General features: G+C 40.8%; 1 protein-coding gene across 8 annotated transcripts in view; it reads right to left on the bottom strand.

Annotated features, from left to right (window-relative positions):
• arap2 (ArfGAP with RhoGAP domain, ankyrin repeat and PH domain 2) overlaps nt 1-25,288 on the bottom strand; it is a 253,644-nt gene that overhangs the window by 152,361 nt on the left and 75,995 nt on the right. For all 8 annotated transcript variants that reach the window (XR_007448601.1, XR_007448602.1, XM_049568438.1 and 5 more), the window contains exon 10: nt 13,029-13,135. Coding sequence is in view for 6 of the 8 variants with exons in the window: in XM_049568438.1 (XP_049424395.1) it covers nt 13,029-13,135 (107 nt within the window). In the remaining 2 variants the exon portion in view is untranslated. The remainder of the gene's footprint in view (nt 1-13,028; nt 13,136-25,288) is intronic.

Here is a 25,288-nt window from a genome sequence, read left to right as displayed (position 1 = left end):
CAAACAGCCTACAACTGGAAACCAGGGCTCTTCCGCTGTTCTTCTGGAGGCAAGATCTCCGGGGTTTGCCTACAGACTCTACATTCACTGAATGTAGAGTCTGTATATGGAGACTAGTGGTTGCTAAGTGGTTGCATCTACACTGAAAACAACATATTCAAAGGAGCAAAAAACACAGCCTGTGTGAGACCACTAAAGCACCACCAGATGGCAGGAGCTACATTTGAAGCATCGCATCCTCCACAACAAGTTCCTGCAAATGTTTCACAATAAAAGCCTTTAAAGACAACGAAGGGATTCTCTCAACCGAAGTTATAAGGGGCTTTTAGTTTGAAACAGATACAGGATGTGTTGAGTTAGTCCATTTGGTAATGTCCCTAGAGGAAATATCTAAAACCCTGGGGTGTTGTTGTCATACAGTTGTCTACGGCAGCAGATGGATTTGTGTTTCTATTGGTCAAAGTGACAGCTGTGACGGGAGCAGTGGCGGAGGACAACAAGAAAATCAAACATGCTACACGTTCTGTCAGGACATCATGAGGTTGGTTGACGTCTACTATGACACACTACAGGTGGTGAAACGGTGGATTATCACATATTACACACACATTTACGATCCGAGCCGACACCGTACAACGCTGCTTTGGGCGATAATTGTGTAGTGTGTACCAGGCATAAGTCTTCTCCTTAAGGTTTCCTAAAAATGTACTCCATACCATTGCAGTAAGGACCTGAGCAACCAAAGCAAGGTTAAAAAAAAACAAAAAAACTCACCGACTCTGTCTGAACTGTAACACGACTGAGTTTATGGTGATGGTGTTTTGCGACCAAGAGAACCCAGGAGATGGATATGCTTTTGATTTTATACTACAGATTTGACTAAATTAATTTTCATTGTAATTTCTTCCTACAATTGTTTTCAGTTTTCTGGTATTTTTGGGGGTCAAATTTACTTTTAGTTTGTGCTTTCTATGTTTGTATTCCTCTAATAGTATAATCTTCTCCTCCTCTGACCAATATGGTTTTCTTGACTTCTTTTCTTGTGCCATTTTTTTCACTATCTTACAAAAAGCCAACTTTGTGAGACGATAACACGCGTCACAAGCGTTAGTCCAAGCAAACAAACTGTCTCCATGGAAACTTTTACTGCTGTAAAATCTGTTTCAACACAGTAAATAAGATGACGTTTTTCTTTAACTGAGGAAACCTTTCGAGGGATTCTGTACAACTGTGCAAGTAAGCCTCAAACTTAAGGAGAAAACCTAAGGTGTTTAATGCAACAACTCCCCGGTTCTTAAACTTTTTAAACCGTGTACCACCTATTAAGTGCCACCACTATAGCCCCTCACCCACTGCACAAAAAAACATAATGGGAAAGGCTACAAACAGCATTCTTGTAGATTCCTCCGCCTACCACTAGAGGGAGCTTCTGTGCCACCAGTGTGACACAAGCCGCAGTTCACTTTCTTGCTAACAGTTAGATGAGCGATGCTATTCGTCTGTCCAAAAAAGCCAATAGATTATTGGCTTAGCATAAAGATAAGAAACAAAGGGAAACAGCTAGCCTGGTTATCTACCCTCTCTTGGCCAGGTGCTATGACTTCCCAAGACTTATTGTCGCCATGAAGTTGCCAGGCAGCCAACAAAAACTCTGGCACACAACTCCCGCGTAAAACCAAAACTTTTGTTTCATACACCACAGATTAAACAAAAGTAAAATAATGTGCCCACTCCAGGTCGGGGGGGAGGTCCTGCCTCAGGTGGAGGAGTTTAAGTATCTCGGGGTCTTGTTCACGAGTGAGGGTAGGATGGAGCGGGAGACTGACAGGCGGATTGGGGCAGCGTCAGCAGTGATGCAGGCACTTAACCGGTCCGTTGTGGTGAAGAGGGAGCTTAGCCAGAAAGTGAAGCTCTCGATTTACCGGTCAATCTACGTTCAAACCCTTACCTATGGTCACGAGCACTGGGTAGTGACCGAAAGAATGAGATCGCGAGTACAAGCAGCTGAAATGAGTTTCCTCCGCAGGGTGGCTAAGCTCAGCCTTAGAGATAGGGTGAGGAGGTCGGACATCCGGGAGGGACTCGGAGTAGAGCCGCTGCTCCTCCACATCGAGAGAAGCCAGTTGAGGTGGTTCGGGCATTTGGTAAGGATGCCTTCCGGACGCCTCCCTTGGAAGGTGTTTTGGGCATGTCCAACCTGGAAGAGACCTCGGGCCGCCCCAGGACACGCTGGAGGGATTACATCGCCCGGCTGGCCTGGGAACGCCTCGGGGTTCCCTTGGAAGTGGCTGGGGAGAGGACTGTCTGGGCTTCTTTGCTGAGACTGCTGCCCCCATGACCTGGACCCGGATAAACGGAGGACGACGAGTACGAGTCTGATGAGTAAAATAATGTGTTAATTAACAAGCTCTGAAGGTTTTGGTCGATGGATTTTGCTAACTTTAGACAGGGGCAGTTTCCCCGTTTCCAGTCTTCATGCTAAGCTAAGCTGACTTCCTCCTGGCTCTAGCTTTTCATATCTAACTCACAGACATGAGAGTGGCATCATTCTTCTCATGTAACTCTGGGCAAGAAAGCGATTAAGTGTATTTCCCAAAACTTTTGCATTAAAAAAAGCATATCCAACATAACCTTCATGGTGTGGAGTTAAGAACACTGCTCTTTACAGTCGGCTTTATGGTCCCCCATTCACCCGAGGACCTTGTATCAGTCCCCACTCATGAAAATGTATGTTTTATAAAATGTAAAATGACAAATTTGTAAATCCAATTTTGGTGTGCAGTCGCTTGACGTTCTTTGTATAATTCTCAATTACAGTAAGCATTTAATGCTAAGTTTAAAAGTTTACCCTCACTGGTGCCCTTTATCCATTTTGCCTTTCAAGCCATTTATGCTCGGCCACTCTACACACGACATGTGAGGAAATCTAATTCTTCATGAATGATGAATGGGCATTACGATCCTCTTACATGATTTTGCATAATGTACATAATGCTAGGGAGTCAAATATAAAGTGGTTTATATTATTACATAAACGTTTTTGATAAAAAATAATGCTTACATTTAAATATCAATGGCAGGTAATTAGCACATGTTGAAGAGCTGCCATGTGTCTTTCAGAATCCAGGTGACATGACAGCGTGTCATTCTCATCATTTATGACTGAGAGAACAAAGTGCTTTGAGCAATTCATTCACTGTTCAAAAAGAATCCTATACAGTGAATTTGTCAGGGTCAAATAAGTCCAAAAGTGCAACTCCAACAGTGAATGCCAGTCACCAACACCTCTGAATAAATCTCCGCTTCACAGCTTCGACCAAGTATAAATTAGTTATTCCAATCCAAAGATAAGAAAAATGAATAATCAATCACTATAACCATAAATATAAAAGGTGTTACAATAAAACACCTCAAGGTAACAGGCTGATACTCACAAAAGATAAAAGGATGCAGCATTTGACCTAGAGTTGGATTAGACTGACCTAAAGCGGTGCTCAGGAAGGCATAAGAAGGTTAAACAAGGATAGGGTAAGAGTGAAGTGTATCCAGTGGCTGTGGTGATTCTTCAGTTCATCTCTTGTAAGTTCACCACCTTCATGGAAGTGCAAGAGGCGACTAAATTGCTGAAGTGCCGATTGAAAGGGGACCTTTTATGCTTTTCTTTATTTCCTATCATATATAATTTTACAATGTCGGATGGTCATTTTAAACATGAACAAAGTTTCAAATAATGAGGTAAAGGTCTGTAAAGTCATCCCTGTGAGCAAAGACAGGGTTGGTCATCCGCTCCCAGCACTTTACTGCAAGTCTTAACATTACGTACACTGCTACATGTAGCTAAATGCGAACATCACGGAAATGTGTAATCTTTGTTGCCAATGTTTTTAATTTCTCCCCGATTTCAGAAAATGTTCCTGCTGAAACATGTAAGATTGGGAACAGAAGCTTTAATTAGTGATTTTTCACGGAACAAAGTGCCACTATACTCCGTGATAGTCATTAGCCCGCTCCAAGCACACTGATACCTGTAGCTAAATACTAACATCAGAGAAACACGTAATCTTGGCTGCTGGAGGTTGTGATTATTTTGGTTCAGAAGCATTATTACTGATTTTACATATTACAAAGTACCACTATACTCTGTTGTAATCATTCCACGGCTGTAAGTATGATGCTACATGTAGCTACATGCTAGCATCAGTAAAACTTGCTGGTGTTGTTAATTTCTCCTTGATTTCGATCATATTCCTGCTGAAACATGTTCGATTATGAAGGCTGTCACAGTAAAAAATGCCTCTATACTCTGTTACAGTCATTCCCCAGCTACAGGTAGGCCACACTGCTACATGTGAAGACATGCTAATGTCAGGGAAACATGTAATCTTGGTTACCTCTTGGTTACAGATGCTGTTAGTTTCTTCTTGATTTTGGATCATATTCCTGCTGAGATATGTCTGGTCGTGTTAGAAGATTTTCTCATGATGTTTCATGGCAGAAAGTGCCCCAAGTATCTGTTACAGTCATTTCCCAGCTGCAAGTACACTGCTACATGTAGCTACAGGCTAACATCAGGGAAACGTGTAATCTTGGTTACTGATGTTGTTAATTGCTCCCTAATTTTGAATCATATTCCTGCTGGAATATATCTGGTTGTCTTTAAAAGCTTTTCTTATGTTTTTTTTTATAATAGAAAGTGCCCATATTATCCATCACAGTCATTTCCCAGCTGCAAGCACACTGCTACATGTAGCTACTTGCTAACATTAGAGAAACACGTAATCTTGGCCGCTGAAGGTTGTGAATATTTTGGTTCAGAAGCATTATTACTGATTTTACATATTACAAAGTACCACTATACTCTGTTGTAATCATTTCACGGCTACAAGTATGATGCTACATGTAGCTACATGCTAGCATCAGTAAAACTTGCTGGTGTTGTTAATTTCTCCTTGATTTCGATCATATTCCTGCTGAAACATGTTCGATTATGAAGGCTGTCACAGTAAAAAATGCCTCTATACTCTGTTACAGTCATTCCCCAGCTACAGGTAGGCCACACTGCTACATGTGAAGACATGCTAATGTCAGGGAAACATGTAATCTTGGTTACCTCTTGGTTACAGATGCTGTTCGTTTCTTCTTGATTTTGGATCATATTCCTGCTGAGATATGTCTGGTCGTGTTAGAAGATTTTCTCATGATGTTTCATGGCAGAAAGTGCCCCAATTATCTGTTATAGCCATTTCCCAGCTGCAAGTACACTGCTACATGTAGCTACATACTAATGTCAGGGAAACTTCTAATCTTGGTTACTGAGGTTGTTAATTTCTTCCTAATTTAGAATCATATTCCTGCTGGAACATATCTGGTTGTGTTTAGAAGCTTTTTTTCTTTTGGGTTTTATGTTGAAAGTGCCCCTATTATCCAATACAGTCATGTAGCTACTTGCTAACATCAGGGAAACATGTAATCTTGGTTGTCGATGTTGTTTATTTCTCCCAGATTACAGATCAGATTCCTGTTGGAACCTGTCCAGTTGTGTTCAGAAGCTTTAATTGGTGATTTTACACAGTAGAAAGTGCCATTATACTCACATCCCCAGCTGCAAAAAACAGCTACATGCAGCTACATGCTAACATCAGGGAAACATACAGTGTTGGTTCCTGATGTTGTTAATTTCCCCCAGATTTCTCATCACAATCATGCTGGAACTTGTCTGGTTGTGAAGATTTTGGTTTAAAGGCTTTACTGATGATTTTTCATGGTAGAAAATACCTCTGTAGCTGTAAGTATGATGCTACATGAAGCTATATGCTAACATCAGGGAAACATGTAATCTTTGTTGCCAGTGTTATCAACTTCTCCCAGATTTCAGATTTTATTCCTGCTGGAACATGTCCATTTGTGAAGATTTTGGTTTAGAAGCTTTTATGGAGACATTTTTATTTCCAGCTGCAAGTACACCGCCACAAAACAGAAACCAAAAATACATCTATGAGCCACAAAATGAGCATAAAAGATCCTCTTGAAGATCAGGGTGCTCATGCTCCTTTTGCCAATTTGAGAGTAAAATAAAAACATCACAAAAATACCAGTTCCACAACTGCCAAATACTGGCAAAAAATCTAACACTGGGCCAACTTTTAAGGCTGATATTAACAGATACCAAGAGTTAACTAACATACTAAGAAGTCTTTTCGGGTAAACAATGTACTTTTTTTCCAATTTTAGAGGGACAAAGGCCGTTAGAGGGAGTTATTAGTTCACATTTTTTCAAGTCTGCCTTCAAACAATACCTACATATCCACCTGAATGTATGTAATTGTAAAACAGAGAGTTAAGATGGCCTTGAAAATTGTAAAGCTAATATCTTCAAATGGTCATTTTATCCACACTACAAACACTTGCCCTTGTGACGTCTGTCAATGCAGTACAGATAAAGTAGTTTTGGGGGGTTGTCTGCTGCCACCTTGATACAATAGAGCTGAAAGGAAAGCAGTGTGTTTGTGCTGCTCAAAGCTTTGGAAAATTAAATTTGAAAAACTCACCGGCAACATGTCCTTCAAAAAACAATGATAATCCAAAGACCTCGCTGTCGAGAGTTTTCATGAGGAAACATTTTCTGTCTAAGGTAAAAAAAAATAAATAAATGTGAAACTGTTCACAGCTCTCAATACACACCAGACAAACACAAAACAAACCAGACAAACATGGATTTTCTCCAATATGCCCTTGAGCTAGGCATTTATCCGCAGCTTTACTTTAGTAGATGTGCTTTCTGATCAAGAGCACAAAGTTTTCCTTTTTCTCCAAAGTTGGGTGTCTTTGCCCGTGCACTGCTCTCCGCCTCATTGTCATTCTCTCTCCTCATAAAAGTCTGCTACTGCATCTACCACAGCGGGCTGAACGCTCTGTCCATTTAACGGCAGCAAAACAATGGAAAAGCCAAAGTGAGTCTCCACAGCTTAAAGTGATTAGATGAGTTTCTCACTAATCCCCACCTTGAGCAGGTAGGAGAACGCTCCCAGGGCTACCAATCGATTTGATCCACACACACACTCTCGCACACACACAATAAAAACCCTTTCAGCAATCACCTCATCAAAACAATTCAGGAGACCTGAGCTCATTTTAATTCCACCTCTTTTTTTTTGTTCCACACAAAATGGCAATTACGTCCAGCGTATTAACGAAGCTGCCAAACGATGGGACCATTAAGGGAGCTGACACAAACAGATCGATCGGACATACAACAGACAGGTAGAGGAATGAGGGGGGGAAAAAATCTTTACACAAGGCAACTGGCACAGAGAGGAAGGGGTAAAAGAAGAGGAGAGAATAGTGAACAAGCGAGCACAAACAAACAAGGCGTGCTTTGTCCAGGCAGCTGTGACGGTTGTATTCTAAATGGGCCATTACAGCACAAACAAGCAGCGCGCTCATTGATTGTTGGGCCCTCGGGGACTGGAGTCACCTGAAAGGCTTTGTGTGCCCTACAGAGGCAGAGATACCTGTGTGAGGATCCCGGAGGGGATTTCAGAATAAAATCCTGATCGATAATTAGTGATTTTTGGACGGGACCCTGTTCTCATGTAGCCTGTTTACTGCAAGTCTGCGATGCGTGCGGCGGTTCACAAGGTGGTTGTGAAAGAGATTTGACAGGAGAACACAGATTTCTGTTAAAAAACTCATGAGAAGATTCTCTTTGTCTCATGAGAGTCTTAACTTTGTGACACGCCTGCTCATTACTTACACAATGTACATGTCAAAGGAAAACATATAGCTGGTTCTAAATTGGTTTTAATGAATGAACAATTCAAAATAACTTCCTGAATTTGTGACTTTTATTTTCATTTGTGACATTAAGGTCACTTTCACCCCTCTAGTTACAAAATTTGTCTTTTAGTTATTATCCGTTTCAGGTTCACAACAACCTTGCAGCACTTTGCAAACAAACAAAGAGCTGTAAACGTCACACGGACCGCCTTTTAACTCCCTCCACACCAAGAACGATAACTATAAAGACTAGAAAAGCACTCAGAGTGCAGACCTCCACCAAGTAGGTGATATTTCCTCCCCCTCTGCATCAGATTTTGCAGCCTGCATCACAATTAGGTTATTTGCATCACTATCATTATTAGGTTATATATGTCTTCACCATGGAGACACTCTGGTGTATTTATTTCATTTTTATTTTGTACCAACACAGAATATAATGTTTTTTTTGTATTTTTCACTTTCTTTTTTCCAACACAGAACATTAATTTCAACTTTAGAATCACAACATTTAGCAAGTAGAACTAGACGTACTTTCCGGCCACCAGATGGCGCTATTTTCACCATCTTAATTGCTGCTGAGGCTGTCAAACAATAGACTTTATTTATTATTTTATCCACTTTACTTCAACCGATCACCACCAAAATTGTATCATCTGTTCCTTATCCACCTTTCCTGAAAATTTCATCAAAATCCGTTCATAACTTTTTGAGTTATTTTGCAGACAAACAAACAAACGGGCGGCACGGTGGTGTGGTGGTTAGCACTCTCGCCTCACAGCAAGAGGGTTGCCGGTTCGATCTCGGGTGTGGGAGCCCTTCTGTGTGGAGTTTGCATGTTCTCCTCGTGTCAGCGTGGGTTTTCTCCAGGTACTCCAGCTTCCTCCCACAGTCCAAAGACATGCAGGTTAATTGGTGACTCTAAATTGTCCGTAGGTGTGAATGTGAGTGTGAATGGTTGTCTGTCTCTATGTGTCAGCCCTGCGATAGTCTGGTGACCTGTCCAGGGTGTACCCTGCCTCTCACCCAGTGTCAGCTGGGATAGGCTCCAGCCCCCCGCGACCCTCAAGAGGATGAAGCGGTTAGAAGATGAATGAATGAATGAAACAAACAAACAAACAGACCAACGCCGGCGAAAACATAACCTCCTTGGCGGAGGTAAAAATTATGAATTTATTGTTTTGAAAATCATTCCAACTCAAATGTTTGGTCGAGTCCACACCACAACTATGACGTTGACAACAGTGGCAAACGATATCGTTGGGATCACTTTCAGAGCAGCACATCACACTCCGCCCTCATCACATATCGACGTTTGGTCATGGATTTTCCACGTCCACAGACGATGTGAAAGGTACCCTGGGTGTGTTGGCTGTTGACGTTCTGGGACACCCTGTCAAGTTTTGTCTGTTACATGCATTGTCTTCTTTCAAAATAAAAGCACTACGTCGGTACAACACCGCAAATTGATGTTTTTTTTCTGTCAACAACAAAGACACGTAGTTAGGTTTAGGCAAATGAGGAACAGCGTTTGGCTTTAGAATCTTAGAGGATGTGAACAGCACACTCTCGGGTGAAAGTCAGTGGTAGTTGGACCCAGCCACCCTCCCTCCTTTCCGCCCCACTCAGACTTTCGCTACCTTAACTTTCATCCTTTTCCCGTCGCTTTTCTCCGATGCCGCCAGGCGCTAAAAAACTATAATGGCAATCTGCCGCGTATCATGCCAACATTAAAGGATGGCTTTTTTTGTTGGTTTCTGATGCCTCAAGTCACTGCGTAAGTGCCGGATTTCGACGACTTCAGAGTGAGACCGTGCTCTTCAAAGCAATTTGATGACTGATAGAAACATGTACAGCCAATAACAATCCAACCGAGCATCATGTCATTTCAGAAACACTTTTTTGATGTTCTACTTTGCTCACTCTGTCTTGATTATTGTGTTAAATACTTATATGATGTAATATTAGGCTGAAAATTACGCAAAAAAAACTCACTTTACCCTCTACATACGTATATAGTACAAAATCATTTTTGCAATTGTTGTTGTGCTCTCTCTCTCGCAATAAATACTCGATACACTGAAGGCAAATATTGATCTTTTATTCCAACACACACTCAATGGATTTCCCCTATTGTCACCGTCAGGACTTAAAGGGACAGTGTGTAACATTTTCAGTTGTTTATTGGCAAAAATTGATGTCTGCATTCATAAATACGTCATCACTGGTGTACTATTACCTCCACCAATAATCTGACTTATTCTCGTAAAAGGAGAATTTCGGATTTGTTTGTACATTGTGCGGATAAGTCGTCTGTGGGGTTCCATTACGTTTCGCCATCTTGAGAATACGCCCGCCCGCAAGGGACATACAGCACCGCCTTCGGTGTTTTCATTGAGAGCCAGGCCAGCACTGCGTGACTGAGGAGCTGAAGGAGAGGAGCAAGAGGCACTTCGCTACTACCCTGGCAAATTTGAAACAAAGTCCCACTCTCTTAGCATAATGCAGGATCACGCATACGCAGCATCATGGGAGACGGAATCCTTGTCGCCAAGAAAGCGCAAAAGGGAATAGAAAAGGCAGCGTGACCGGCGAATTAAAAAAACAAGGGTCAGCATTGGGGTAGCCTTTCCCAGGTGGAGAGAGCTGCTGAGGGAGAATGGTAATGCAATCACAGGCCAGCGCCGCTGTTGGCTGTTAGCCGCTGTTAGCGGCCAGTCGCTAACAGCCTCATCCCTCTCCTCGCATCACTGCGCCGCTGTTAGCTGTTAGCTGCTGTTAGCGCTGGCCTGTGATTGTATTACCTTTCTCCTTCAGCAGCTCTCTCCACCTGGGAAAGGCAACCCCAATGCTGACCCTTGTGTTTTTTTAATTCGCCGGTCACACTGCCTTTTTGATTCCCTTTTGCACTTTCTTGGCGACGAGGATTCCGTCTCCCGTGATGCTGCATAATACACGATCCTGCATTATGCTCAAAGAGTGGGACTTTGTTATGCGGCAGTAGTGCCGCTGGCCACTAACAGCTGTTAGCGGCGCAGTAATGCGAGGAGAGGGATGACGTGTGTGAGGTTGAGCCACTTGTCAGTTGTCAAAGGACACGACGTGATTGGTTTGTTTCAATTTACATCCGCCCCAACAGTCCTACGTTGTAAACACAGCCAGCATGGTGAGGAGGGGGTTTGTCAACTCGTGTCGCGTGTCTGTGTAGGAGCCTGAATGAATACTCCATGTAGTATCGGATGACATGGTTTCATCAGTGTTATCATAGCTTTTTGGTCCACAGCGGCTACAGTTGTTGCAATACGTGTTTGAAAAAGTGAGGCGCTGGAGTGCACCATCTGTTTGAATGCAATATATGATTTCAACGTTAGATGGGAGAAATTCCTACACACTGTGGCTTTAATGTCTGCTGTCATGTCTGTGGGGGCGCTAATCCCATAAATGAGGGTAAAGACCGTAAAGTGGGCGTAAGCAGTGGCCGGTGAAGAAGACGAGTTGAGCAGTTAGATGCAACAACAGAAGGAGGGAATAAATGGATAATTACAGACGTTTTCCTTTTTATAGGTATTTTTTTCTTTTTCAGTCACATATATTGTGATAGATCGTTGATGAAATTTCTTGCAATATATCGAATATCACAGATATCGTGTATCGTGATATTATCATTATTGAAGGCCAAATATCGTCACAGTATCGAATCGTGAGTTACTTGTATCGTCCCACCCCTAGTATACAGACAGTGCATGCAGTGCAGCTGCACTGGGGCCCCTGGGGTGGAACCTATGTAACCTGTGACCAGCTGTTATACTACCATGACTATTGCACATTAAAGATGTGCCATATCATCTCGATAATACCAGTATAATTTTTAATATCCCATGAAAATTCATATCGTGATACTCGCAATATTTTGGCTTGTTGACATATTGACGTCATACTGTTACCCACGACAGCAAGAAGCACGGCTAAAATTGAAATGACAACACTGACTCCTGTGTGCGCACGGCGAGAGAGGAGAGGGAGAGACGCTGTGCTGCTGCCAGAGGAGCCGCAGACTTTGCTGAGTTCCCTCTGAGTGGTAAGTCACTGAAAGAGTCTGAGAAGTCCGGGGCTGTTCATAAAACGTTCAGGACGCCACAGTTTATTCCACACTACTGAAGCTGCTCCTCTTTTTGGAACCACCATGGAGTCAGTAATAGTTTCACTTTCAGCCATGCTTGTGACGTCAATATGTCAACAAGCCAAAATATCGCGAGTATCCAGGTATTAATTTTTCATATCATTTTAAAATGATATTGAGATGATTATTTTCCTCACGTGGGTCCCTGAGTTACTAGTCAGCCTGTGTAACTTCACCCTCACAGTTTTTGATTCGTTTTTAAAGTCAGCATGAACACAAAACTCTCCGACTGTACAACCTTCACATCTCAACAATGGCTTTAATTCAGTTCAAAAAAATAAGCAAGAACTTTCATCCTTGTGTTGATAATTTCTACTTTGTTCCCCCCTCTTTTTTTAAATAGCAACGCAGCCGATTATAACTTTAAAACGCTTAATGGTTTCATATTTGCACCTTTTACTGAAAAGCAGCTAAGTTTAAAAGTTTCGAGCCTTGAAAACATGCTGGTCTGAATTAATCCTCCAACTCTCCAGGTGGTTCTGAAAAAAATTTCTAAAAGGCCAATCAGATAGGAGTACGTGAATATTCTTTCACCACAAGTACCTTAAACTCTTATCGCATTATGAGACTCTTAATACCTTACATGTATAAAGAGCAGATTAACCAAAATGCCTGCCCTCGCCTTTCAGCTGTGAATATGGATGCTTTATGAGATATGATTACTGAGATTAAAAGACAGTGTAGCAGGAGGCTTAGCGTATGCGAAGGGCATTTCCGAAACTATATGGTTCAAATAAGATGGTAATGCAGGGAGATTTGTTTAAGGGAGGAATATGAATGAAGTCCTGGCACCCGGCTGCTTCCTGCAGCAACATTTTAAACAAATGTGGAGGTTTATTTCAGTGTCAGCCTGTTGACTACATCAGTGTGAGGGGTGTGAATTTAAGAAGAGATCCCTTCCCTTAACATTCATCTTCTGGATGATGAAAAAGCAATATGAAAGTATGTGTTCCGGTAAGATCAAACAGAAGCGCTGCACTTTTCTCTCACATCGTACATCACACACATTTTAGCATGAATGGCTCTTTGTTGTGGGAGAAGGGGGCACACACACACACACACACACACGTACCAGAAGTTCTTGAAGGGTGTGTTGATTTCAAAGACTCTGCGGTCAACGTCTCGAACGTTGGCAGCAGTCAGTTCCACTTCTGCGATACCCAGGCCCGCTTTATAGTCCTGGAAGAACACAAAGAGTCGGAGATGCGGAGATTTAATATCAATCAGCTGTGAGGTTGTTGCAGCGCAGCTACTTCAATTGTCAACAATAATGGGCTTGTTTTTTTCTCATTACCACAAAACTTAAATGGTAACTTGAGTATTTTCCATCTAGACACCATTTTCCCATGTTTTGTGTTCAAGTGACTAATGGGAACAACTTTTGAAAATGGTGCAGTGCTGAGGGTGTCAGCACCAGCTGCACCTGTCAATATACGTCCACTGAAAGCGCTCGTTTTTGCCACTGATGGGCCCAGATTGATATTGTAAGTGGACGAAAATTGACATTACCAAACACACCCAGTGGTAACACCACAGCCTGTTTCACCGCCACCAGTCACTTCAACATAAAAACAAGGGAAAATATGGTCCAGGTTGAATAACACCAAAGTTACCCTTTAAACCCATAGCAAAAAGCCAGTAATATTCTTAGATGGAGAGCTACAGACGAGAAGATCAATACCTCTCTCATGGTATATATGAAGCTATGCCAGCAACCAATTAGCTTAGCTTAGCAGTTTTATGGGGAGGTTACACCTTTCTTGGAGGGAAATCTTTGTTGGCACACTTTGGTTTATGTACAGATCAAAAAACTAAATACAACATGTTATTTTGTGAGCTTTAGAGGTTGTTGCCTATGGTTTTGTTTCCTTTGGATCCTTTGATTCCTGGGCTAGCTGTTTCCCCCTTTTCCAGTCTTTATGCTTAGCTAAGCTAACCAGCTACTGGCTCCAGCTTCATTTTTGCCATACAGACATGGAAGTGTTAATCATATTTTTGTTTAACTCTCTGCAAAAAAGTGAATAAGCGTATTGCTCAAAATGTCAAACTATTCGTTTAGAATGTGCCAGTTAAAGGGTTTAGTTTGGCGTTTTTCAACCTGGTCCATATTTTCCCATGTTTTTGTGTCTAACTGAAAAACAACAAATTCTGAATTGGTCCAGTATTGAATAAGAGCACTGCATGTGGCAGCAGCTGCCACTGACAGGCTCAGATGATTGTTTTAAGTGTGTAAAAACATTATATAAAGGATCCCTACAGAGACTGACCTTTAGTTAAAGAGTAAGTACCTTTTTGTTTAACAAGAAACAACCCCAAAATCGTTGTCAGCTGGAACCAGACCCAATTTAAATACAAAGTAATTTGACACTGATAGGCTCAATTTGTTACTATACGTGTCCGACAACACGACGGACAGGATCCCTACAGAGATAGACTGTTTTATTTAAGAGTAAGGCCTTTTTGTTTAATGAGAAACAGCCCCAAAATCATTGTCGGCTGGAACCAGACCCAATTTAAATACAAAGTAATTTGACACTGATAGGCTCAATTTGTGACTATACGTGTCCGACAACACTACGGAAAGGATCCCTACAGAGATAGACCGTTTTATTTAAGAGTAAGACCTTTTTGTTTAACCAGAAACAGCCCCAACATGGCCATCGCCAAACCAGCCAGACTCAATTTAAATAAAAAATTATTTCATTGTCGTAAAACACACTTCATTTTAAAGTTGACAATCCACAAAACGAAACTCCTAAAAACAGTCTTTGTTCGTTTTGCCACTGTTCCAACAATCATCAACTATGGCTTGGTTGACATAAACCCTTAATTCACCCAGTTAGATGCACAAACATGCCGGCTCCATTCACACTACAATTACTGTTCATTTAAATGAATTCTGGTGGATTTGGCGATGGTAATATCAGGGCCATTTCAAGTGAAACCAAAAGGATCTTGTACTTTAACAAATAGGTCTATCTCTGTCAGGATCCTTTCTGTAACGTTGTCAGACACTTACAATAACAGTCTGAGCCTGTCAGTGGCAAAAACAAGCACTTGAAGTGGATGTAAATTGACTTGGCGATGGGGGGAAATACGATCCAGGATGGAAAATACCAAAGTTAGCCTTTAAGATTGGTTTCGGGATCTGATTAGGATTCCCCCTGACTGTCTCCCTGTGGAGGTATTCCAGGCAACAAGGAGGAGACCCCGGGTCAAACCCAGAACTGCCTGGGAATACCTTTGGAAGCCCAGGAGGAGCCAGAGGAATTGACTGGGAGAAAAACCACCCCAACTGCAAGTGGCAGAAAATGAACAACTGAGAATTCTTCCTTGTTTTCAATCACTCTCTGATTTTTAATAGCCGGAAATTAAGTGTGAAAATGTTCAAAATAAATCTAAAAACTGTTCAAAACAGCCAAATAAGAGAAAATGTCTTCCCAAAAGGGCCCGCAAATGTTAAGTTCCTCCACTAGACACCACCTCATGGCGTTTTTTGGCCAAATTAGAGACCCTTCCTGATAAGGTGGGATCAATAGGTCGTCTCATTAAAACCTCAACTTGTTTTTCACATTGAGCTTGAATGTCATTTGGTCTAATGTAGACTAGCAAACACCAAAGAAGACCCACAGTTACTGTGGAGACAGCATCAGTCTCTGTTTGTGTGTGTGTGTGTGTGTGTGTGTGTGTGTGTGTGTTTTTTTTTTTTTTTTTTAAAGTAAAATGGCATTGGACGTAGAGTGTAAGAGAAAATAGTTTGTGACAGAGTGATAACACACCCAACAGTCACCGGCCGATGACGCACATGCCAAGTGTGTGACGTGTGTTTGTGTTCAAGACAGACAGAAAGAGAGGCTCCTGTGTGTATGTGCGTGTATACCTGTGTGAAACAGCAAAGCTCTGCGAAAGGCAAAAGGTGCATCTGGGGAATCCAAAGCAACCCAAGCTTTCAGCCTCAATGTTTTCTGAGGCCCGTTTCAGAAATAGGGGTTAGATGCAGAGGCACAGTTTTCATAAGCTCCACTGTAACTCCGCATCACACCACAGCCCCTCCCTTCTCCACTTCACCCTCAACACTCACAGCCGTTCAGACCATTTTCTATAGCCTAGAGCTCAGAGCGGAGACAGAAAAACAGACAGGAAGACAGAAGAAGTGCACCTACGCCCACACACGTATAGGCACAACATCAAAATAAAGCAAAAAAACACAGGCGTCGAAGATTACAATACAGAAAACTACAGACAAAGCCAAAAACGTGAGTCAAAAGACGAGGGAGAGAAAGACAGCGAGAACACAAAGGAACGGGAAGGAGGGAGAAAGTATAAGTGAAAGAAGGTCTCGGTAATCCTCACTGAGAGTGGGTGAGACGAGTGAGGGGTCAGCTGAGCAGTTGACAGAAAGAAAAGCGAGTGTGGGTGTGGAAAGAGCCAGAACAAAACAGGAGCTGCGCCAACACTCCTCAACAGCGAATTACAAAATACTGCCTTAGCGAGGAGCGCTAAACGCTGCCATGCTGTGCCAGCTATAAAAGCATGTGTGTTTTCTGTGCTAACTGTTCTTCACCAACAAAACAATTTGCACTAATTACACCAAACAAAGAGAAGAAAATGAATGGCTCCATCTTTGTTGATTAGGCGCTTTTTGGGAATACATGGCCTGGCAGAGGGAAGACGTATGTGTGTGTGAGTGTATGTGCGGGAGAGCGCTGCCACGTCTCTTGCAGAATTCTTCAACTAATTAGCGACAAACTTCACATTGCAGCCAAATTTTGCAGATTGCAACACAAGGAGGAAGTCACTTAAATGTTTGCGTGCCGCCGGATTTCCAACCTGATCTTTCAGTCTTGTGTGGGTTGGTTCAATTGGGGCTAATGTTGTCAAAATCTTCATTTGACCATCATTAGCCCCAATTAGACTACTTCAAACAAATTTAGAGGACTGTGGTGAAAAACTCAAGCAATCATTCTCTTTTTCTAACACTTGTGCACAATGATACTGAGACAGAGTGAGTGGAAAGGAACATAGCGACGGGCTAGAGAGGAATTGCTATGAAGCATTAGCAGTAATTGAAGGGTGACGTTGGTATTTCTCAGCGTGGACCATGGGAACAACACTTTTTCAATTCAATTACGAGCAAGAGCGCTGCAGTCGAAAGTGGCAAGACAGGCTGCAATGTAACCACTCGGGGCATATGCACGTCTTCTATAATGTGCTTGTTTTTGCCACTGACAGGCTCACACTGTTATTCTAAGTGTGACAACATCATGGAAAGGATCCCTACAGAGACAGACCTTTTTGTTTAATCAGAAACAGCCCCAAAATCACTTTTAGCAAACCCACCAGACTCCATTTAAATACACAGTAATTTTATCATTGTAAAAGACACGTCATTCAGAGGCCGACAGAAACAAAATAAACGTTGGAAAAGTTGTCTTGATTCATCTTTCCACTGTTCCAACAATCACCAACTCTGGTTTGGTTGAAATAAACCCTTAACTCATCCAGTTAGATGTGAATATCTGGTTAGGACTCTGGTTAGATTGCCGTTTCTGGTTAAACACAACTGATTTAAAAAACATCTATCTCTGTAGGGATCCTTTCCATAATGTTGCCAGACACTTATATTAACAGTCTGAGCCTATCAGTGGCAAAACAAGCACTTTTTGTAGACATAAATTAACAGCGCCCAAATGTAGCCTGTGTCAGAGCTGGCAGCTGCACCTGTCAATTTCCATCAACTAAAAGTGTTTGATTTTGTCACTGACAGGCTCAGATTGATATTTTAAGTGTCTGACAACATTATGGAAAGGATCCTGACAGAGATAGACCTTTTTATTAAAGTACAAGATTCTTTTTGTTTCACTTGAAACAGCCCTGATATTACCACTGCCAAACCCACCAGAACTCATTTAAATGAACAGTAATTTTAATGTGTATAGAGTCAGCATGTTTTAATATCTAAGTGAGTGAATTAAGGGTTCATTTCAACCAAACCAGAGGTGGTGATTGTTGGAACAGTGGAAAGATGAACCAAGGTGGCTTTGGTGAGATGTATTTTGTTGATATGGAGTTTAACTGAGGTGTGTTTTGCCATGATAAAATTGCAGTTCACTTGAATGTAGTCTGGTGGATTTGGTGATGGCCATTTCGGGGCTTACAGTGACAGTAAGTTCTGGCATTGAAAATAAAATTTAGCACTGAAAAAGGAATAAATTGGCACTGAAAAAAACGCAGGCATTTATAATGATTTTTATTTTATTTTGATATTTTTGTATTCTCAAGTTTTTCAATGATCTTCCGATTTTGAAGCATGTCACTATTTTTCAGTGTCATTTTTTTTTTGTTTGTTGTCCCCCCCCCCATCTCCTTTTTCAGTTTCAACTTTCTGCCAATTTTCAGACTGCAAAAAATATAAAAATAAAATAAAATTCATTTCGAATGCTTGCATTTTATTTTTTACGTGGATTTTTTTTTTTTTCAGTGCCAATGTTTCTTTTTTCAATGCTGAATTTTATTTTCGATGCCAAAATGTACTGTCACTGCTCTGGCTCCATTAAACAGCCCTGAAACAGCCATCGCCAAACCCACCAGACTCCATTTTTAAATAAACAGCAATTTTATATCATGGTAAAACACACCTCATTCCAAAATCCATAAAAATAAATAAATAAATAAATAAATAAATAAATAAATAAATAAATAAATCTAACTAAAATTGTCTCAGTTCATCTTTCCACTTTTCCAACAATAATCAACTCTGGTAAATACTTAAAAGACGCTGAAAAAAAGGAGTGACATTTAAAAAAAAAAATTAGAAGATCGTCATTAAAAAACTACATCAGAATGCAAAAACAAATCAAAATAAACTGCTCCGTTGTATCTCCCTATTGTTTCTGGTTAAACAAAAAAGGATCTTGCTCTTTAACAAAATGTCTTTCTCTGTTGGGATCCTTTCCATATCGTTGTCAGACACGTAACAACAACAATCTGAGCCTGTCAGTGGCAAAAACAAACATTTTTAGTGGATGTAAATTGACGGTGCAGCCGGCAGCCCTGAAACAGGCTGCAATGTAACCACTGAGGGCATTTGGGCACCTTCAATGTACGTCCACTAAAAGTGTTTTTGCCACTGACAGGCTCAGACTGTGATTATAAGTGTCTGGCAACACTATGGAAAGGATCCCTACAGAAATAGACCTTTTTTAGATCATTTTTGTTTAATCAGAAACAGCTCCGAAATCCAACGCAAACTGACGGTGCACAAATGCCCTGAGCGGTTATGTTGTAGGTGGTTTCTCAGCTGTGAGCTGCAGCCATCTTGCTAAAAAAACCTGTTGTCTCCATTAGTCACGTAGACACAAAAACATGGGAAAATAGGGTTCAGGTTATAAAATACCAAAAGTACTCTTTAAGGCACTCTCAGCTCAGAAAGAGAGGGTGCAAGAGACAGACAGAGGAAGATAAAGAAAAGGAGCAGGAGACAAGTGAATTCACTTTATAGTGAGGTCCTAATTGAGCTAAAAGTTTTGATGTGAGGGCTCCGAAGCAGCAGAAACTTGCCTTCTCTATTCCATCAATTATACCCACATACAGTCATTTCTCTTTTGAATTCAGTTTGTTCGACGGCTTAAAGACGCTTGACGGCATAATCAGGGTTTGATGGTATACATATTACTGCATAACTGCTCTGTCTCATACTGGAGGGACGTATGGAGGAGGAAGGCACCTGCACTGTATGCACTGAATGTATGTGCATGAGAGTGCGTGGCTGTGCTGAGAGGGCAAAGCAGTCACCTATACCTAATGACCCTCATCCCTCTCAGGCAGCCAATTAGAGCACTGGGTGTTAGCGGCCGTCCAGCCCTCGCCACTCGTTACCTACCCAATATGTGCCGTGGCCTCCTGCCCTCTCCAATTAATTCACCAAGGATGGAGGGAAGGAGGGATGGGGAGAGGAAGTGGAGGCATTAGAGGTAAAAATAACTCACCCAATTACAACAGCAGAGAGGTAGGTGGCAATAATGGTGCTTATAGGGGGAGAGGGGAAAATACCCAGAGGTGAATGTGTGCACGCATGCGTGATTTTATACACTGTTTGTCCACATACTGTACTACAGAGAGCATTTCAAAGAATTTAAAGGGTTAGTTTGGGCTTGTACGAGGCATTTATCCATGGTGAGTGCATTTCCTACAGTAGATGTCAGTCGGCACAATTTAGGTTTGGGGAAGCAGGCCTGAGTGTCAACACAGAAGCTATGCTATGTACTGCTGTAGACAGGGGCAGCAGCAAAATGTATTTTAGCCACCTTAAAAGAGTCCCATTTAAAAACATCAATAACCAGGGGTGGAAAACATATTATATTATTGTAAAAGTCTGTATTTGTGCCCCAAAAAAAGCGTCTTCATTTGTCATTTGATTTCATGTAGTAAATGTACATGTGTTGCTGGGTCCTTCATCCTGATCGAAGTTAAGTTATTAAAAAATAGATATTACCAATCATTTTCAAATTCTAAAGTGCATCCTCAGAAATAAAAAAAGAAAAGACTATAGTATGCTTCCTCCCATGTCTGAGCATTGTAAGACTTGGACGATTCATTTAAGACAATTAATGCCCATATATGTTAATGTTTAAATAGATGAAAATGTAATTATTTAAGTTAATGCTTAAATAAATAAAAAACATAATTATATATGCTATTGTTTTTATTAATTAAAACACAATTATATAAGTTAATGCTTAAATAAATAAAAAACATAATTATATATGCTATTGTTTAAACATATAAAAAAAATCAAATTATATATGTTAATGTTTCAATAAATATAAATATAATCATATATTTTAATGCCTAAATAAATGAATAAATATAAAATAATATAATAAATGCGTAAATTAATGAATAAATAAATAGTTATGTAATTAAATGCTTAATTGTCACCATAAATAAATATGCAACAAATCAAATGAGACATCAAATTTATAAATGTTAAATTTATTTGTTTATTTATTTATTTGTATAAATGTACTATTTCTTATTCATAAATGCCATCACACATTTATCTAGTTATACATTTTTTTTTTTGTTATTCATCGATACTGTAACTTGTTGCAGCAAAAAAAATAAGTCTGTCAACTTCATCTATGAACTGAACACTCTAGGCGTTCCAGGCGTTTGCTAAATGCTAATGTTTTATGCTAACAGGCACTCCGACGTAGACAGGCTCAGCAGGAGGACGACTTGTCCCCAGCAGCTCATGTTTTTATTACAGCAGTCCAAAGTTAGGCTCATTGGTTCGAACAAGGATTAGTTCTTTACAGTTTTCGTGTGCTATCGGAATTATTTATGAATTTCTATGTTTACTTACAGCCCTTAAAACCCGGAGCAATATAACGGCTTCAGTTCCCAGACTAAATTTGCTGCCTGTGCAAGACAAAGCAGTGAAAATTATCTACATGTAATGCCAGCTTTAACCGACAATGATTGTTCTTGGTGGTTAAAACATGTTCTGCCCCCATCCACAGCAGTACATTGCTTAGCTGCTGTGGCAGTACTCCTGTCTGCTTCTCTAAACTGGAGGCTTGCAGACTGACATCTACTATAGGCAATACACTGACTACTTCAAAAGATCCAAACTATCCCTTTAAACAAGAAGAGAGAGAACTAATTTATCAGCTCAAAGAGAATACAAATCAACCCAAATCAAGAAAAGTCACCAAATTCCTGCTCAATGCCAGAGAAATTGTCTCGTACCCAAAATTAATAACCTTAACCTGGTAAGTGCTGAGCAAAGGCGAACTCTAAATATTCCAGTCATGCATCCAATTATAATTTCTTTCAAAGCTTTTCAACCTCTCATTGTACAAGTCAGTCACTCCACGGTGCCGAGCTGCTCTAAAAGAAGCCAGACAAGTAAAGGCAGCCTCGACTTCTATCTCCAATTCCATGTCCACTCAACCGCTTAAGATGCTCTAAAAGCATGCAGGCACAGACTGTCTCGTGGAGGTGGAGGTGAGTTTAAAAGAGCACACACTCAATGGAGACAAAAGACTTGTGATTATTTTAAACATCAGACAGTGGAGACAGAGGTCAAGGAAAGCAAAGAACTGCGGTTGATAGTAAAAGATAAGAAAAGGGAAGAGCAAGAAAACAAAGACTTTGGTTGAACGTATAGAGATTAAAGAGAGAAATGGAAAGAGGCGAGTGATGAATGCGCTTACAGCAAACCTGAATAAAAGGCAGCGTAAGAATTTTTATATAACAGCTTTATATTATTACTTTATGTTATTTTAGATACAAACAAAAAAAGTATTGTGACAGTATCTCTGAAAGTCATGTGTCAAAGTGACAAGAGGTTTTACAGTGTGGTAAAAGTCACAGTTTGTCTGTCAGCCACTTGGCCAAAAGTATATTTAAAGAGTTTTACTGTGCATGTGGAGCACGGCTATAAAGACTTCATGAGTCTGATGCTGCTTCAGAGTGAGTCAGACATGGGGGAAAGTCCCACATGTGCAAGTCACAAGCAAGTCTCAAGTTAGTTGTGGTGAGAATCAAGCAAGTCAAGTCAAGTTCCTGCTATAAGTCAGGCAAGTCAAGTTGAGTCATTGCTCAGGTCAAGCAAGTCACAAGTCAAGTCATATGTCACATACAGCAAATATCTCCTCACGATCCGCTAGCTCCGTTGTGTTTGATAACATTGTTGAACGTAAGCAGAAGTGACGCCCAACGTTGCTTAGTGTGCCTTTAATATTGAATTAAAGCCAAGTCCTTTCAAGTCATCTGTCTCAAGTCAAAGTCAAGTTGAGTCTTTTATCAATGTTAGTCAAGCAAGTCTCAAGTCTCACCTGTTCAGGCTTTCCTACTCTCTTTGAGTGGGTAAGCCTGAACAGATGTTTTGTTTATGTTTGTTTTGTTTGCTTTTTAAACTGATATTTGTTTGTTTGTTTAGTTGTAAAATGTTGAATTATCTTGTACTTTGTATTTTATTGTATTTTACTTTATTTTTTAGAGCTGTACCCAAATATTCGGATATTCAAATATTCGTTTCTCTGGGTAGGTATTCGTTATGAAAATTTGGTATTCGATATTCATTTTTTTCTTAACTTTTTTTGTTTTTTTTTTACATATTTTTTTGGTGCTAAATGTAGTCTTTTTGTTGTTGGTAAATGCAGGTTATCAATAAAAATCAAAATAAAAATCAAACTTTTAAATTGCATTGTTAAAAATGTGAAAATATGGTATAGTATACCAACTGAGCTTGTGTGCACGGCAGGCTTGAGCGCAACCGTCTGAGGCTGTGGATCAATGCCAAGTTTTACCACTTTATCACTATTCCCTCTAACTTGTAGCTGTTTTTTCGTTGTCTTTTGAATTTAATATGAATTATGGAACCGTTTTTGTCAATGTTTGTTTCCCCCGTTTTGTACAATAAATTATTGTTTAAAGTTTCAACAAGTTTCTTTTGGAGTACGTGACACAAGTGACTTTTGAAAATGGCCGCGGACTGTCACCTGCTCAACGCATCAGTACCTTCGGATGCCATGACAGTAATAGCCAATAATGTCAAAATATCATTTACAGACCGATTTAACAGACGATCACTGCTGCCCGACCCGCAGGTCCCGCGGGTTACGGGTCGACCCGCGCATCATGGTGCGGTTCGCTTACAGTGGGAAATGCAAACGGACTATCCAGCAAACCAAAGAGAGGAAGTGACGTAGAGCGCAGTGCATTTTGGTGTTTGGTTGTTTTTGTGGTGACCAAGCCGGCTGAAGGGCATGGATTTCAGTTTTCGGTCCTGGCCAATCGATGAGCCAGGTTTTCTTCTTCCTCATGCTTTTTTTCTTCCTGGTCAATGGTCGTTGGATGCTAAATAAAGTAAACATTACACCTGGTTAACATCAGTGTGTTAACATTGTCTTTAAGAGCATGTTAGCATGCTGATGTAAGGATGTAGTTCATCCTGCACTCGGGGACATTTACAAAAGTTCGTCCAATCAAATGAGACTTTCGTCGACTAGCTAGCCACACTGGTCATATAAAACCGTGCGTCACTGTTTGTGAAATACAAACGGACTATCCAGCGAACCAAAGAGAGGAAGTGACGTAGAGCGCAGTGCATTTTGGTGTTTGGTGTTTTTGTGGTGACCAAGCCAGCTAAAGGAGATGGATTTCGGTTTTCAGTCCTGGCCAATTTATGAGCTGGGTTTTCTTCTCCCTCGTGCTTTTTTTCTTCCTTGTCAGTAGTCATTTCGGGCAATACCAACCCCAAACGAGCAGCTGTTGTAACTGCGTGTCGTTGTCCAGGTGGTTTGGTCCGCTTTAAAAAGTGCAGTGTCAAAGTGAACTGAACTAAATGAAGGTGTGACATTTTTCAGCATTCCCCACCCAATCGAACCGAGTCCCCCGACTATCCTGGTGTGAATGCGCCCCTAGTTGAGATTCTCTTGACTGACATAAAGAACAAACAATGGCGCTGTCTATGTGCATGTGACAGAGACAGAACAAACGTTACATGGTAAGTTCTAAAACTATAGCTATGACTTGTGTAAGCTATTTGTTAAAATGCTTCCTAGCAAAATGCTCTGACAATAAGAAGGTGGTCTTTTATTGTGGTAAGTAAACAACAGAAGGTGTGAAGTGGTAAAGCCCTGCTGTGACAGTGTGATAAAAAAAAAAAAAAAGTGTTACCATCTTGGTTCACACTGTGTCAGGGCTAAGAGCTTTTTTTACATTCAACTATAAATAGTGCTTCACTGCAAACAAAGATAGCCGTTCGCTGCCTCCCCCGGTTAGTCAACTTGCACAGCTGCTCTTAATGGTGAATTCTTGTGAGTTCCAAAATGTTCCAAAAATACTGTATCGTTTGATGTGAACATATCTTAACACACTAAACTTAGATGCTAAACAAGGTAAACATTAAACCTGGTTAACATCAGTGTGTTAACATTGTCTTTGAGAGCATGTTAGCATGATGTTAGGATTTAGCTCAAAGTGTCGCTATGCCAACACCTCATATCTACTCTCAAACCCTGGTTTTAAATGTTTGATGACTCATCCTGCACTCAGGGACATATACAAAAGTTCGTCAAATTAAATGAGACTTTGGTCGACTAGCTAGCCACACTGGTCATATAAAACCGCGCATCAATGTTTGGGGGTTGTAGTAGCTGATTGAGCAATATGGAGAGAGATCGGAAAAGATGTGTGTTTGGATATCTGTGGGCAAATCTTTCATCTCTCCCTCGTCCTCCTGATCGAACAACACACTCTCACTCAGACATCATCACATATCAACGTTTGGTCATGGACTTTCCATGTCAACATACGACG

The sequence above is a fragment of the Epinephelus fuscoguttatus genome, linkage group LG23 (assembly GCF_011397635.1).
Source record: "Epinephelus fuscoguttatus linkage group LG23, E.fuscoguttatus.final_Chr_v1".
Taxonomy (NCBI): Eukaryota; Metazoa; Chordata; class Actinopteri; order Perciformes; family Serranidae; genus Epinephelus; species Epinephelus fuscoguttatus.
The sequence above is the reverse complement of the archived record's forward strand: the minus strand, read 5'-3'. Positions and strand labels throughout refer to the sequence as shown.